The sequence below is a fragment of the Passer domesticus genome, chromosome 3 (genome assembly GCF_036417665.1).
Source record: "Passer domesticus isolate bPasDom1 chromosome 3, bPasDom1.hap1, whole genome shotgun sequence".
Classification (NCBI taxonomy): domain Eukaryota; kingdom Metazoa; phylum Chordata; class Aves; order Passeriformes; family Passeridae; genus Passer; species Passer domesticus.
Genome location: NC_087476.1, coordinates 9545188 through 9562140, shown reverse-complemented (window position 1 = coordinate 9562140; position 16953 = coordinate 9545188). Strand labels below are relative to the sequence as shown.

Sequence of the window (16953 nt, the reverse complement as noted above, 5' to 3'; positions counted from 1 at the left end):
CTAAGTGCTGTAATTACTGTGTACAAATAGGAATGCTGTGCTGTACAGAGAATGTTTTCAAGCTGTACCTGATCCTGCTTGCCATCCTGTGAGTAACCAAAATAGTCAAAAAGTGCCTTGGAAACCTTCTCTGGCACTTTGCCATCAACCCAGTACAGGGCCTTGGTTGCAGTGTCTGGGAAAAATCCATTTTCTCCAAACAATGCTTCCAGTGTTGGTTCAAATCCCTTTCCATCCAAGCCAAGCTGAAATGAACAGAAAGGACAATGCATAGCTGAGACACTTGCCTCCTTTTCTTTGGAACTTTACAACAAACAGACTTTCTGGGGAGAAAAAATGCACTTAAAGTGTATCCTAGAAGCCCATGACCCTTAGTGGAAGATATGGAACACTATGTCTTATAATTCATTTTATTTGTATGGTGAAGTTCAACAAAAAACCTATGCATAGGTTGTATCTCACTAAAAATCTACTGTGAGTACTTCAGTGTGCCAGCAATGATTCATTAGCACAAAGTCAATTTGATATGGATGGGTTCATTTTACCCTGAGCCCTTTAATAACTTCAGCAGGGTCGTCTATCCAGTCAGTGGCAAGTGACATCACATAATGAATGGCTTGTTCTAAAGCCCATTGAGACCAAATCAAAGTCCCCTTGTAGTCACAGTGATCTTTAGATTGCTCCCAAGGTTTGTAAAATATACATTATTCACGGAAGGTTGTTATAAGAAAACAGAAATGAGAAAGAAAGCAGCTGAATACTAGCAAATGTTTTTGATAATTGTACCTCAAAGACATCACTTGGGTCAAATCCATAGGCATGCAGGGTGGTTTTCAGCATGGTCTCCTTAGGAACATAGCTGTTTGGATCAAATATCACGTTTCCTTCTACTTTGGCAGAGATGGGGTCAATTCCAGGTACAGAAACTCTTTTTGAGATCTGATAATTTTGTGAGAATTTTCTGAAATCTTTGGCTGTTGGGAGCTGATTTCCATTCAGAGCTTCTTCAACTCGGCTTTTCAGACTAGGGAAGAAGATAGCAATTAAAATATGATTAGTATATATTCCAAACACTTATTTAGTCTTAGTTAAGGGATTTTTTTATGGCTTTGCAGACATTCATACAGCTGTGCTGATTGCTAATGGATAGGTCTCTGCACATATTTAACAGTAAACATAAGACTTAATGAAAAGACTATAATATGGCACTGTCCTCACAAAGCCAATTTACTCAGCTGATGTGCTTGTACAAATAAACAGAAAAACCAGTCAAAAACTCCACTGCTAGTGAACTACTACTGCAACTATGGTAAAAACTTTTTTTCTCCCAATGAGACCAATATGCACCTAAATTTCACTTACTCTTCAATGCCCAGTTCTTCAGAGTCCAGGATGTTGGCAATGTGTGAGGCAACAAAGCTTTTCACCTGCTCACTCTTCTCCTTTGTGAGGACTCTCAAAATCTTTGCAAGATCACTTGGAGAGGGATTTTTCATCACTAGGAGATAGGACGCCAGACGTTTCTCTGTGGGTGCATCCAGTTCTTGGAAAGCTTTGAGAAGGGCTGAACGGTCCTACACAGATAGAGAAAGATTTGCATCAATGAACTGGCTCATGGATGATATTGCTAAAGCCTTTTGGGAATATATAGGGTGAAATAATCACAGAATATTCTTAATTGGAAGGAACTCATAAGGATCACTGAGTCCAAGTCTTTAGTGACTGCATACCTATTTTTGTACTTTATTTCTACAGTCTATCACCACAGTTTCTTTGAAGCTATTTTGTTAAACTTTATTTTGCTAGAAAATATTATAGAAGTTATGGCTTTATTAAAAGTGATTTTCATAGAATCAGAGGATCACAGAATCATTTCTATTGGAAGGCACCTTTGAAAACCATCTAGTTCCAGTTCCTCTGCCATGGGCAGGGAAACCTTTCACTGGACCAGGCTGCTCAAAGCCTGATCCAGCCTGGCCTTGGACACTTCCAGAGATGGGGCATCCACAGCTGCTCTGAGCCAGTGACTCACCACCCCCACAGTAAAGAATCTATTTCTAATATCTAATCTAAAACTATTCTCTTTTAATTTGAACCCATTCCCTCTTGTCTTGTCAATAAATGGTCTTGTAAATAGTCTCTCTTATCCTTTGTTTTCTCATATTTTAAATTTATTTTTCCCCTCTATTTTTTGTTTGCCTTTTTTTAAAATCTTTAATTTATTTTTTATCTTGTACATACAGGTTACACTTTTACTTAAGAATTCCGATTTTTGATCATTGGCAATCATATGTGCAGACAAATTGTCAAAATTTGGAAAAAAAAGATAATTCAATTTAGGAAAAGAAGATGCTCAAAATCTACTGCTACAGGAAAATTAAAAACATTGTTTAAAATGGAGTAATAATTAAAAAATTAAATGTATTAAACTGAATATGAGGATATGAGTTTCAGGTGTTTCCAGTCTCCCAGACCTTTTAAGCCTTGTCTGGAAAAAGGAGCATATCTGAAACCATCTCACCATGCTGAGCAGAAATGCTCTGTATAATGATATCTATTCTGTCAGGGATGCTGTAATGTCACTGCGTTGTAAACACACATCTACCCAGTACTGTTAACAATGACAAAAAACCACCAATATAAAACAGGGACATGACTTTTTTCTTAGCTAAATATATTTATGTCTGGGGTAATTAATTAGTTAACACCACCTTTAAACAAGCAGAACTCCACTGAAGACACTAAAAGGAATAGACTTGATCTTCCCATTTAAACCGAGACTAACTGTACAGAGAAACTGCATCTCAAAAGAACAACACCCACTAAGTCAGGAGGTTTCCCAGCTAGGTGTATGAAAACTTACTAAAGGGGTTCTGAAAAGCTGGAGCCAGCTAAAAGGGAGATAGCAGAACTGAAACAATGGGAATAGCTTTGCATATTCAGTAACTCCTGTGAACAGTCAAGGTGAACTGAGAACAGCTTATCCTGGATCTTGCACCAATTTACCTCTTCAGTAATTGTCATTTTCCTGAATGCCTGGATGGCTGCTTTCTGAACTGAAAGTGATGTAGCTTCATTTCTGATACATGTCTTCAGAGAAGATTTCACACTGGGTTTAGCTTTCTCCATTACTGCACCCATGTTTCCAATAGCCTGGCAGTGAGGAAAACACAGAAAGATGATAAAACCTTCCTCTGCACTAAGAGAAATAGAATAATATATGTGATAATATAATATAATATAATAACATATAATACAATATAATATTAGCATTATTATAATAGCCTGCATAAGGAAATAAGGAAATAAAAATACCCGAAGTGTGAGGTATGTGAGTTCATCTTCCCCAGAGCAATCAGTGCCAAGCAGTGATACCATGAAGTCTGCAACATCTGCTATTTCTTCTGTCACAATCTTCTTCTCATTGTAGAACCTAAAGAAATAGATAAATACATCAGAAACACAAGAGGAAATTGGGAAATGTCTATATTTTATTCCTAAAGAGCAAATACGTAAAAATAAAAATATCCTCCAAAAGTGAACACTCTTAGGGTTTACTCAAAGCACTGTAATTTTGTACAATTGCATGCTGTCATTACTTACTTAGTAACAGAATGACTCAAGCCATAAAAGGAAGCTCTGCTTGGCTGATACTGGGCCATGTTAAGAATTTCCCGTATTCTTTGTGGAGTTGGAGAAGGCAACAGTCCCAGGGTGTATGTGACCAGGTCTGCCACAAGTGGATTCACATTTCCAGTTCTCAGGATCTGAAGGATTGCACTGTAGCACTCTGGAGTCCCACACTGGGCCAGGGCTTGGACAGTGATGGAGCTGAAAGGAGAAGAGATGACTTTTATTAATTAATTCCCTGTTTGCAGTTATCACTGCATGTTGATTGTTTGAAACAAACGTATGGCAGGTTTATTACGGTGTTTTAATATAAGTGATGTAATCTTATGTTTGTCTAGAAGCAAATTATGCAAATTCTTACCAAAAATAAACTTCTTGGTTTTACATGTTATACTAATGACCCAATTAAATTAGAACATGTATTAATAATATGATCATTACATGGACGTATCTTTTTTTTTTCCTTCACAACAGACTTTTCCACAACTTTAAGTATTATCATCTAACATATTGACCCAGACTGAGGCTCTAGTTCCTTTACAGGTGGAGGACATAAAGGATATGTAACCTGGCTCAAGTCCAGCTCGGACAAAAGAGTAAGGGTGTGGAGTGAAGGGCAGGGTCAGACCAAACTAGCACTCTTCCATGTCTGCCAAAGTCTCACACTCAAAACTGTGTTCTTTGCTGTAAGTCACACTTGGGGATTTGGAATTACAGCCATTGTCCTTGAGCAAAGCTGCATGAAAGATATTTGGCTATAAAAACGCATCCAAAGGATTGTGTCAGGCACACACAGTTGTCTTGATGCTCCCTTCCTTATTTCCCTCTCTGTATAGCTCTCAGAGCACTTATCTGTCTGAAAGACACTCATTACATTCAGTACGCTTCTAATTTAAAACTATTTGCAGAAAATCATCAACCATAGCATGGTTTTGCCAGGCGTTGATGTGTGGTGTTCTTGCACTGTGAACTGCTGAAACACACCTTGAGGTTTCCATCATCTTTGGCACAAAAGAGCCAAGAGTGCTGTTGTGTAAACTTCTCAGCCCAGAAACAAATCTGTAAAAGAGTCTTGCTCTCTGCTGGTTCTCCTGGGAGGTTGCAAGTTTCTGCATTTCCTGCAGGGTTTTCAGAACAGCATCACCCTGCCTGGGCAGTTTGGCATCTGTACTTTCCAGTGCAAGTCCCTTCTCTTCCAGTGCATCTAGAAATTGGAAAAAAAATGCATTCTTTATGTCTTTATAAGGGAGCTGTGTTAATTTTTATCTTCTATCATACATTCAGGATAAATACAAAGTCTGTACATTATTTAATATGATAACTGTTGACGTTCAACAGCTGAGCAGTTTATAAAAATAATGCTGTGGAATTTAATATTATTGTCCCAAAAGTTGAATATTTGTACACATTCTTTTATATTTTCGTGAAGAGTATTCCTTAATACTTCTCATATTAGCACATTTTGCTTTTTTAACTATTAATAAATATATGTTATAAGAAATATTTTATGACTGGGATTAACAGCTGCAGGTCAGAAAAGTATGTTTCAGAACAAAATATATGGTAATAATGGATTGTTTACATTTGCAATTGAAGCTAAAAGATGCTTAAGAAATTATGGGTAGCTGAAAAGGGTTCATTAAACTAATTTCCAATAAGATTAAAATTACTTTTCAAGCAAATGATACATTTTTAATTTTTAGAGAAGAATTTTAAAATGAAAACACAATTATTTAAAATTAGGGTTTTTTTTAAACTTCTTGGGTTTTTCCATTTTATACTTAACTTTTCCTTACTAAGTTGATAAAATTTCATTTAAAATGATGAGTTTATTTGGTCCCCTCATCTTTAATTACTTTAATGAAAAAAATTGTCCATGTATTTGTATTTTGTCTCTGTATTTATAATATTGAGAACTGCAGCCATACCTCCATCAAAATTTTTGTTAGTGATCTTTGGGGTATCTTCAAGCTTCAGAGTCTGGTTGACCTCTGTCATGACACCATAGCGTTTTCTAGGAAAGAAAGACAAATTTTTGTCTTTAGTTAAGTGCTTTAGTTAAGTCCAAGTGCTTTTACAAGGTCTTGACAGGTCTCCTGTCTTCTTAAAAACAAAATGTCCATTTAGGGATGTAGTCAGGGCAGAATGTGATACATCACCATTTAAAATGGAGATTTATAAATATAGGCGAATAATAAATAGTGAGCAACCTACTTGTATGAGGAAGGCAGAAACAGGTGTTTTTCACTGCAGACAACATCTCTTATGTGCCTTTTCTTTGCATCAATATTGTAATGACAGAACTGAGTGCTCTTCAGGAGGGCAGATAACGGGGTGTTCTGTAAAATAAATAGTTTGGCAGTCAGCCTACTGAGTAGAATAGGAAACAATCATAGTTTTAAAGGCTGACACAGTTTTACTGTAAGATTAACAGTTACATGTTGGAAATGGAGATGCACAACTGGAATCATTCTTACACAAAGACAAAATTGTGCCAGTAACAATCTTTGGACTTAAGTCCAGAAATCCCACTGAAATGTTCCCTCAGGCCTTATTGAGGTGCTTGGGTTAGTAGTTCATGATTGATCCCCTGCTGCCTACAAAGGCTCCTTCATGAAAACAATTTGTATTTTTGGAATAGTTCAGTCCCCTTGTAACAACTCTGATGTTCAGTCTCATGACACAACTGTTAAAGATTTCTACAAAAAAACTGTAGAAGTGTCAGAAATTATAAAATGTGTTTTCCACATTATATGCAACCTTTTTTTTTTTTTAGTTAAAACACCCAAAACCACAGATGCCATGAAATCAGAAAGCAATCTGACAATATTCATGCAAGCAACTGCATCTGATCATTGTGGACTAACGGGTAGACTGAACATTTTGTCAAACCACTTACTTCAGGGCATCTAGAGCCCTATCCTCCTGAACCTTATAGACACTTTAGAGTTTTGGATAAAATTAGAATTTTGAAAATCATGACCCAATTTGGCTATGCTCTGATAGATTATTGAATAATCAATAGTACTAACTCCAGATATGAAAAGCTCTCCTTAAAATAGAGATCAACATGAAAGAAGGTAATTACACTCTTTGTTTTTCTCTATTGACAGCCAACAATACTGCCAGTCTGATCTAATGGAAGGGTGCAGTAAAAATATGTTTTCAAAAAATAAATATAAAAGTAGTCATGGTAGTGATATTTATAATTTTAAGTGCAGGTGTGAAAAATGTTACTTATATAATTTTTAATGGCATACTTACTAGTCCTTTTACAATGGCAATGGGGCTGACATGATCTCTGATGGGACTGAATTTGTCACAGCCTTTCAGGTACCTGGTAATTGAAATATCTTCTGCAACATTCCCTTTTCTGGATTTGAATTCAACTTCACTGTCACACTTTCCATACACAGTATCCTGGAAAGAAGAAAGAAGTCAGTGCCTTTGCTCATGCTGTCAGACATTTTCTGATCTACCTGAAAGGCACCCTTTCTGATCTGTATGTCCAGGCCTTTTGCAAATGATGTTAAGGAATAACTGTCTAGGTGAGCTTTTTTCCATTGGCTAAAACAATAAAGTGAATGCTTTCAAAATACCTACCATTGGAATTGTTTTTATGTTTTCCACTGTTTCTGTTGGCACAAGGAGAGCTGAGATGATACCTCTCTTGAGATTCAGTACATTCACAGGCTCATCCTCCTCTGGATACAGCTTGACTTTTGTTCCATCCTGAATGCTGAATTTTAGCTCATTCCTGCCCCCCAGAAAAACAACATTAGTATGAAGTCATATTAAAGCCACACAGTGAAGAACATGTTATCAATAACCTACTGGGCTAGAGATAAAGCATCATGTTTATCTTGGTCTATCATTATTTACTATTCACTGCTGTTACTAACAGAAAGTACTACTATTAAAGCAGCAAAATTCTAACCAAGGACATTTTGATTTCACCAGATTACGTCATCTAAGGGCAAGCAAATACCAAGAGCAATGGCTGAAAGTTGGAATTGCATAAATTCAGAGATGAGATAAATTTTTAGAATGAGACAATTATTAACTACTGCAATAAACTACAAAATGATGGGAAGGATTCACTACTAGTCTGAGTCTTTAAAGAAAACCTTGACTGTTTTCTGTAAAACATATTTTAACACTGTCTCTAATTGGTTTGAGATCTAAAGCTAGTGAGAAGAGATGACTACTGAGGCACTGAAAGAAGCATGAAGGTGAATAACTAAAATGTGCACTGACAAGCACTAGAGTATAGATGGGTGGAGGGAGTAGAAGAAATTACTTACAAAAGCAAATATGTAGGGAAAAGACTAGCTAAACAGGCTGTTAGAGATTGGGATTGGAAATCTGGATTTCAGTCTCAAATGCCTTTCTATTGCACAGTCTGTTAGCAAAGGAAAATTATCTTAAACCAGCTGAGTGCAGCCATTTGAGAATGTGCTTACAAGAAGGAATAATAATTACACTTGCAATAATCTTTTGAGGCACTACCCAACAACTTCTATGGATGACAGAAATGAAGAAACCATTCCAGGTGAAAATGTTGTATGTAAAACTCCCTTCCCTACTGGCAATTGAGAACTATGTTAACTCTTAAGTGTATCAGGCATAGTTATGCTGTGGAACCAGCTCACAAATCTACCATGTTATCATGAAATGTGTTCCATTCCTAGAACAACATAACCAGGGTGGACTGTTTACACTGCAGCCTGTTCCATGCCAAGGTCTCAAGTATTGATGACAATTAACATTGCTTACTTTGACATGGCACTTGCAAAGTCCTCAGAGTTCTTGGACTTTTTCAGAATAGCCTTTCCCTCGGTGTCTACACCAAATGTCTCCCTCAGGGAGCAATGCATTGTCCTCAGGATGAATCGGCATAGCTGGGGTACCTCCAGCTCAACCTGAAAAAACAAATATTATACATTATTTTTTTTAGCATTATCACATTTCCAGGATCACCCTGCTACTGCTTTGTAAATTCCTTGGGTTTTGTAAAGTGTCAGGATCAGCCTGCTACCAGCTGTTGGGAAAGACTCCAAAGTGCTCTAAAGGGCTTAAGGTAACTCCATGGAGGAGATAAGAGGGCAAGTATTTGCCTGGCTAATATTAGGGATCATACTAAGTAAGCAACTTAGTTTCTCAGAATTTTGAGTATTAGAACTGTATGAAAACTTGAGTCATTACCCTGATCAATGTGTTTAGACTCTATCAGAACAGTATGTGCTAAATAAAAATATTTTTCAGAGTTACTTAATTTTAGGAAAAAAAACCCCTTAAAACCAACATGATGTTGAGAAAGTTTTGGGCAAGATAAGGTGACATCGGGTAGTTAAATGGCCTATGGGACTCTTTCCATCAGCAGGTTCTCATGTGATCTTCATGGTATTAATGAGTTATTTTAATTCAATTTCTAGAGTGTTTCATGGGCATTGGTAGACCAAGCTTTGGAGCTAAGGAAAACTGAAGTACCAGGTCTTGCCCCTTTCTCATGTAAAAGTACAGCCAGGTATTGAAATGCACAAGCACAGAGATGTGAAGGACTTCTGCCATCCTCAGTGCCTCTGTCCAGAACAGGGCGGGGCTTAGTCTTCATGATCTTCAATATGTGCCCTTCAAAACGATGATCTTTTTTGGAAAATCATTGAAGGATGGTCCCCAGCTGCCAGTTCCCATGCTGTTAAGTACACAGTCCCCAGCTGAGTGTATTTACTCCTCTTTGCCTACCTTGCAAGTGATCTTTGAACCGCTTCGAGACTCTGTTGTTCCTGTGATCCCACTTGATGTCTCTGCTTCATATGAGTAAACATATTTTCTGAGGGGTTTAAATCTGGTTGCATCCTCTGCAATTGGGAAAATGAGAGTGGTTTTATGACCTGACTAGAATATGTATGCATATGTATTCCGTACATGGTGTGCTTAGTGTTGTGTAAACAAAATGAACGTCAGAAAAAGGAAGACTGAAGACTCATGCTTCCACTATTTCCTTTTACAGAATATCTTTCAGACAGAGAAGTGATGACTTCACGTCAGTTGGATACTTTCTGAAGCATAGGACAAAACTTCTGGGAGCAGCATATGTTTTGGGGTCCACTGCTCCGATGGGATTTGACACTGTGACCCCACCTGTCCTTCAAATCATGCCCAAAAAGCAAATGAGAAAGACAGGAGAAAACTTGAAGTGTGAAACTGATTTAAACCTACCCTATGGATTCTAAATTGAACCAATCAAATTGTAATTTTCAAATTGGTAATAAAAATACTCCTTTCAGCTCAGATTTTTCCATCATAATGCAAATACAAGGTGCTTTACCAGTCACATGACTGAGACTGAAAGCAAAAAACCGTAGAAATAGGCAACACACCAAAACTACCATTCCTCAATACAATTTCACCTGAATTTATGGATGATCTTTCTGCGTCACACTCTCTGAAATATTATTTACTCTAATTCACTTATTAGATCAGAACATTTTACTAGGGTAGATTATTTTTAATGGACATAAGCTTCAGTTAATTGGAGAACATCCAGAACAAGGGAAAAGTACTAAATTATGATTAGAACTATCGCAGGAGGGAGTATCTCCAGAGGTGTTTCTCTTTCTATCAAAAACCTAATAGGCTTTCTCAAAAGAATAGATTCCACCTGTATTTAAACTCTACCTGTTGCCCTCAAACCCAATTCTCTGTAATTTTAAACCCTGCAAACACGAATGAAAGTGCTAATAGAAATATAAAGAAAAAAATAGTCTCTATGTCAAATACAGAAATATAAGATATTCCTTTGGTGTCTGGATTGAGTAATAGAACCAAAACAATATCCTCATTCATAATTCACTCCCACTAAAACTGCAGGCATTGTTTGAAACTAAAGATGATAATTAGGCACTTGAAGTGTCTGTGTTTGAGCAGTCTAGATCAATCTGAAGCAGAAATTACCGTTCCTCTGGTTTAGACTGAGCAACTCACTGGAACTGATTCTGTTGTGATCCTGAATGAAAGGCAATTTCCTAAATTGCTCCTCTGTGGTTATTTGTGACTGCCTGACCATGTGCAGTCCTGATCTACTTTTATAGAAAAACCAAAGATAGGTAATGCTGGCGTAAACCGAAATACCCACCATCAAATCTGCATGACTTTGCCGGCCTGTGCCTGCATGAATGTAGCTTAATCTTCTTTTATCAAATCTTTGTCACATCAGAAGCCAATGGTAATGCTAACATTGCCCTTTATGCCACACCATTTCATACACAGGGAGGACAACAAATTAGTACCATAAATCTCATTCCCTTACTGCACTATCACTTTTATAAGCTTTACATACTTTAGCTGAGATTATTTTCATGTAATTGCTAAACAGAATTATTGCAATAATAACTAACAATCATATGGTAATCAGCATCTTAAAAACATTTGAAACTTAATTAAATTATCTATTTAACCCTAGAATTTGCTACCATTAAAAGATTCATCACTAATCCAGTCACTTTTGGCTATCCTCGTCTCTGACTGTACTCAGAAAAATTTGCAACACCAGTATCTGCATTTCTAGAGTGGAAATTATTGCTTCATATCCTGCTTTTAAACAGAAACCAATGAAAAAGGAATAGAGAAATGATAAGCTTAGAAATACACACAATAAATAAGTAACTGTCTCAAAAACAAACAAGAAATTGGCAATGTAGCCCAGCAGTCTCTGAGGTGGTTCAGCCACCTGAAGTAAACCAAATTGCCTGGAGGTGGTGCTAAAGCACCCAACAAAGGAAAAAAAAAAAAAGCCCCTGAAGACTAAGAACAAACTAACTCATTCGGTACTTTGACCCTGTGGTGGAACATTATGTATCTAACCGAGCAGTCAGCACCAGTCAGAGTTCATGACAAAGATAGTGCATAAAGTCAGCATTTCCTGACTCTTGGCTTGTTTAAAGAAATTGCTGTCCTTGCTGACAGAGTTGATGATTTATTCTACAGGTATTTAGTTAGAAATCTAAGTGCAATTATGTGGGCTTAGCAGCAGCTGTGAAGGGTAAATAAAATGTGAGATTCAGTCCACACTGAGGTGTAGTGTACTTAACCTCAATGTTATAGCTTCACATTTAGTAACCAGGGATTTCTAGATTAAGGAATTTGCATCTGACAATTAAGAAATAAATAAAAAAAAAACCCAACCGAACAACAAACCCACAAACCCAATGGAAAATAGTTTCTTAATGAGAACTTTAAGAAAGTTCAGAAAATTAACCTCAGCTTGTCCAATCTTAGGAAAGTTTTTAAATTATTTGAACCAGACCTAATGGATAATTGAATACTTAAAATAAATGGCAAGAAGTACTTAAGAATATTGCCATCACTTTCATTTTAATTATTTCAGAAGAAAATATTAGGAAAACTCAGGCTTTGAAAGATGTTTTCAGTTAAAATAGTGACATAAGATAACAAAAGGAAATGCAAAAAATCACTTACTTGAACATCCTGGATTTGCACTTTCAGGTGATTCTTCTTCTGTAAAAAACCCAAACAAACAACATTAAAAATTGGAAATGCTGTTTACAAAAAGGTTTGTAAAACAAGACAGATTAAATGTACATATAACACATTTTACTTTAAAATTATAGTCTATTTGACCACACAAAAATACTTCAAAATGGATTAATGGCTATACTCTGGTTTTTGTATGTTTAAAATAGGACAACTTTGAAGGTTAATACAAAAATTCCCTGCCAATAAATCTTTTCTGAATATTGAGAGTTTATTCTTTGGACAAAAAGAACACTGGTTGTAAGCCTATTCAAGCTAAGAAGAAATATTTGCTCCAATCAGTCTTAGATATGTTCCACATGATTCTATTTAAATAAAATACAATTAAATTAAATTAAATTAAACATAATCTACTAAATTTCTTGCATTTATTGGGTGCTATGTCATTCTCTAGGATATCACACATGAAGGTCAGCACTTTTCACAGTGTTCTCTGCACACTTTCCACATTTTCATTCTGGAAATTCTAAGTAGACCACCCCATAGAAATAGACTGTAACATTAGTCACAGTAACAATAGCATCAGAAATACTACTATTGCTATTAAAATAAAATTAATAATATCATTAATAGCAATTAGAAACAAGTAATAGCAATACATTTGTGTAACGTCAGTCAGGAACAGAATATTAATTCAACAAAGATGTCCATATGATTAATTAGATCTTCATATAAAACCAGACCTGCATAATTACCTCTAGACTCACTTTTCTCCTTAAGCTCCTTGAAGCCTTAGGTAACACTACAGAGCTGTATTCTAAAAAGCCACTTATTGGGAAGCAAGGATATCTCAAAACCCATAGCATCATATTGATCTCAGTTGTCTTTTCTGATCTTAGGAAAAGACCCCTCTACTGGCCTACTTATTTTACTGATGACTGTGTCCCTTCAGAACAAAATTGCATTTAAATTGCCTGCCAAATACAATTTGCTTTACTGCTCTCTCTTCACATTTGCTGCAAAATAGGTTAGCAACAGCTGGGCCAAGTCTGCATGATATCTCCAAGCTATAGTAGCTCCATGAGGGTTTAAAAAGACAATGCTACAGAAAAACAGTGAATGCCTTACAAGTTGCAAAATACTTTAAATCTGTTCAAAAGCCATCAGGCAACATTCATGACTTTTCTACACTGGGATCTTCCTATGACTGTCCATTCCCATGAAGGGAAGAAATTACATATTTGCCACACTGAACCTTTTTAATTCTAAAAGCCTTGGTCCTTTTGATGTTTTTCAATATTGTTGTTTTAATGGGCTCATAAATAAAGCAGTAAAGAGCACTGACATAAAAGAGAATACTTACGTGTGAGAACACCACTGCTGAGCAGCAGGGAGAGCAGCAAGAGCTGCACAGGGCCCATGGTGAGCCCCGGTCCCTCTTGCTGCTCTTTCTTTATCTATTTTTTCTTCCCTCTTCAAGTCTTCCCTGCTGCCTCAGGGAGAGTGAGCCTTTTGACTTGGATCTCCATTTATATAGTCTGTAGCAAGCAGCTGAGTCAAACAGTTTAGAAAGCTCAGAGCAAATTGCCAAAGGTCCAAAGGTGAGAGTCCCAGATCCTCACTGCGCTCCACACCATGCCCTGCTTTGGTTACTGATAGTCACAGAAACATTTAGGTTGGAAAAAACCTCCAAGATCATTGAGCTAACCTCCAGTAAACTCGGGATTCTCCAGTTAGTCAGGACTGCTCATAAATGATTGACAATGGCTCAGAGAGCACTCCTGCTAGCTCCCCATCCTTCCTCCTCTGAGAATCCAAAACTATCGTTTTGTGAACTCCGATTTCATGACGAATCCCAACACTCTTAAAATACAGGGCTATCCAAGCGCCTCTTCTACCTTGCCTGCCCCTGCTGAAGAGTTTAGAGCCCTCCACTATGGCTGTCCAGTAATTCAAGTCATCCCACCATCTTCCCATGACGGCCACTACAGAATCCCTGCTGCACAACGGCTTCCAGCTCCTGCTGCTCCATATCCACGCTGTGCGCGTTGGTGTTGGTGCACTAGAGTTGTGTTCAGGTCCTGCCACATTTTGAGGGGAGAAGCTCTGATTCCTATGTGATGATTCTCAGGTGCATCCACTGTTTGGAGCACATCAACTCCTGTGTCTTTGCTGCCACACAAGCGGGTCCCCATGCCCGGCCTCTGCTGAGACGGCACATCAAGGGCACGGTCCCTCAAAAACTGGCATGCTGCCCCCAGGCTTATCTGAAGGCACAAGACTGAGCTGGAGATAATCACTTCCAGTTCACTGGTCTTTCCCTTAAGCAGAGTTTTAAGAGCCAAATCCCCCAGCTAGAGACTCTAACAATGTGTTCAAATAAATGTACCACATCTACATAAGTGATTACAATGCATAAATTAGAGATGGAAGAAATTATCATTGCATCGTGTTTTAATACAGATGTTGAGAAGCTCAAGAATATAAGTACTTAACAAAATCAGAATATTGTGCAACTCCTGGCAGGAGACTGAAAGTTTTTTTTTTTTGCTTTGGAACAGAATTTGTCATATGCCTTTTAAAAATATTTTACTTTGACTTACAATATTCAGGTAAAACAGGTCGTGCCTATTTTGAAAGAAAGCTCTGCATAATTATTTTGTTTCCTTATTTTTAGATTAAATTCTTGTTTGCTAATAACAGCAAAAAATGAAAACTAGATGATAAATTTTATCTTAATGAAGAAGATAAAACTATGAAGAAAATAAACTTGATTAAATGCAAACAAATTCCCCTTTTTAGGGTTATGTGTATTGGCAAAAAAGACAGGGTTTATGTCATGAGAAATTCTAGTAGTTTGAATTCTTTCTGTATTCATATTTATCAAACCTAATTGCAGCAAAAAAATTGACTATGGAAATATTTAAGAACATTTTGTTCAGTAAATTTAATTTTTCATATATCTGATCAAATGGAAATGTTTTGACATTCACATATTTAAATATTTTTCCTTAGCTTGTTGAATCAAAAATCAAATTTTGGCTTAGCTAAGCAGTAATTTCTATAACACTGCAATGTTACAATTTCACCATACATCATGGCACTTATCTTTAAAGTCTCATATTTCTTCATACCCTTTCTCTCTTGGACCTAATAGCTGGATTGTATTTCCCAGGGTGCACTGAGATCATGTAACTCCTAACATCAGCTCAGCCAAATGGTAACCACTGATGTATGATGGCCTGCAGTCTCCAATAAGGAAGGCATCTTTCTTGTAATCAGGATTTTGTCTGATGACATTAACAAAAGTATGCCATTTCATAGACATTTCCTGCAAAAATTCCTTTTGTGAATTCATTGCTGTTGGAGACACCAGAAAGAAAGCATTTCTTTGATTTCACCATTCCGTTTTCTGTCCTTGGCTTATATCAATCACAGATACAATAAATCAATACAGATTTTAATTTTTTACTTCCAAAAAGTAATATTTTTTGTTTACTTTTGTGTCCACAGCTGCCCTAAGATGTGCTGTGATGTGTAAAAATAACTTTTTCTTATAGTAAGATTGTACCAAAGAGACTCCACAAAAACAGCATTTTGTTCACAGCATTTGATTCATTTTTTCATGCAAACATAATGGCTTTGACTATTTCCTAAAATCTATTTACTTGTTCACTGTAGCACTGCAGATAAACAGAGCTCTGGAGTGCCCATCATTCAGAGTTAGATATTTCCCTATTTTACCTCTGTCTCTTCACTGCCTTCATGTGGTTATTTGGGCTGAAGTTGAACCTGACTGTATTCATATCATGTTGCATGGCTATAAAAAGGTTACAGAAGTTATGACTCAGCCCACAAGCATGCTGGTAATGAATGCACCAATCTTGACAGTTGTATACTGCTATATTACCTAGTGTCCTGGTTTTGGCTGGGATAGAGTTAATTTTCTTCTTTAGTAGCTGCTGCAGTGCCCTAGTTTGGATTTAGCACGAGAATAATGTTAACAACTCACTGAAGGTTTGCTTGTTACTAAGTAGTGTTAACCAAAGTCAAGATCTTTTTATTTTCCCTTGCTCTGCCAGTGAGGAGGTTCACAAGAGCCTGTGAGGGAGTGTGGCCAGGACAGCTGTCCCAAACTGGCCAAAGGGATATTCCATACCAAGGAATTCCATACCAAGTTTGTGGCTGGAGCATAAACTGGTGGGATTGGCTGGGAGCTGCTCAGGGATGGGCTGGGCATTGTTCATTGTGTGGGGAGAAATTGTACTGCGCATCACTTGTATCCATTGGGTTTTATTTCTCTCCTATTCTTTACAATACTTCTGGGTCACAAACCCATTGTTTGTACATTCCTCAGACATACTGCCTACGGACTGAATCAATGGTCTTAGGAAATGTAGGAAGTAGGACAATACTTCTGATATGATGAATTAATTTTATACAGAGAGATAATTTGTGGGTGTATATTATGGATATACAAAATCTCTTACATGCTGTGAAAGCCTTAGCAATTGTGGAATTGTTAAATGCATAGAATTGAACAAAAAAACATTTAGCATTCAAACTTTAACTGAGCCTATTAAGCTGATTTGGGTTTAAATTTTGATTCTAAACCATGTTGTGCATTAGCACTTTATTTTTTGAAAGCTCTTAGTTGTAATTCTTCTGACTTTCAGAATCTAGATTTGTTCCTTAAAAGAACAATTTATTTTATGAAACTCTGTCTTCAGACTTCACCTCTTTCCACAACTGCAAGGAGAAATCTGCATCAAATCACTCATCTGAATTCACTCCATCCTACACTTGTGTCTTCTAGTGAGGAGCTAC

At 36.9% G+C, this 16953-nt stretch overlaps 1 protein-coding gene across 1 annotated transcript in view; it reads right to left on the bottom strand.

The window, feature by feature from the left end:
* Positions 1-13638, bottom strand: part of APOB (apolipoprotein B) — a 36103-nt gene extending 22465 nt beyond the window's left edge. Inside the window, 15 exon segments of the mRNA XM_064411804.1 lie at positions 69-245; positions 787-1024; positions 1363-1574; positions 3007-3153; positions 3316-3433; positions 3604-3831; positions 4615-4834; positions 5559-5644; positions 5845-5969; positions 6895-7050; positions 7234-7387; positions 8407-8552; positions 9376-9491; positions 12112-12150; positions 13490-13638. Of these exon segments, the coding sequence (XP_064267874.1) occupies positions 69-245; positions 787-1024; positions 1363-1574; positions 3007-3153; positions 3316-3433; positions 3604-3831; positions 4615-4834; positions 5559-5644; positions 5845-5969; positions 6895-7050; positions 7234-7387; positions 8407-8552; positions 9376-9491; positions 12112-12150; positions 13490-13547 (2220 nt within the window). The 5' untranslated portion in view covers positions 13548-13638.
* Positions 13639-16953: the final 3315 nt, after the last annotated feature.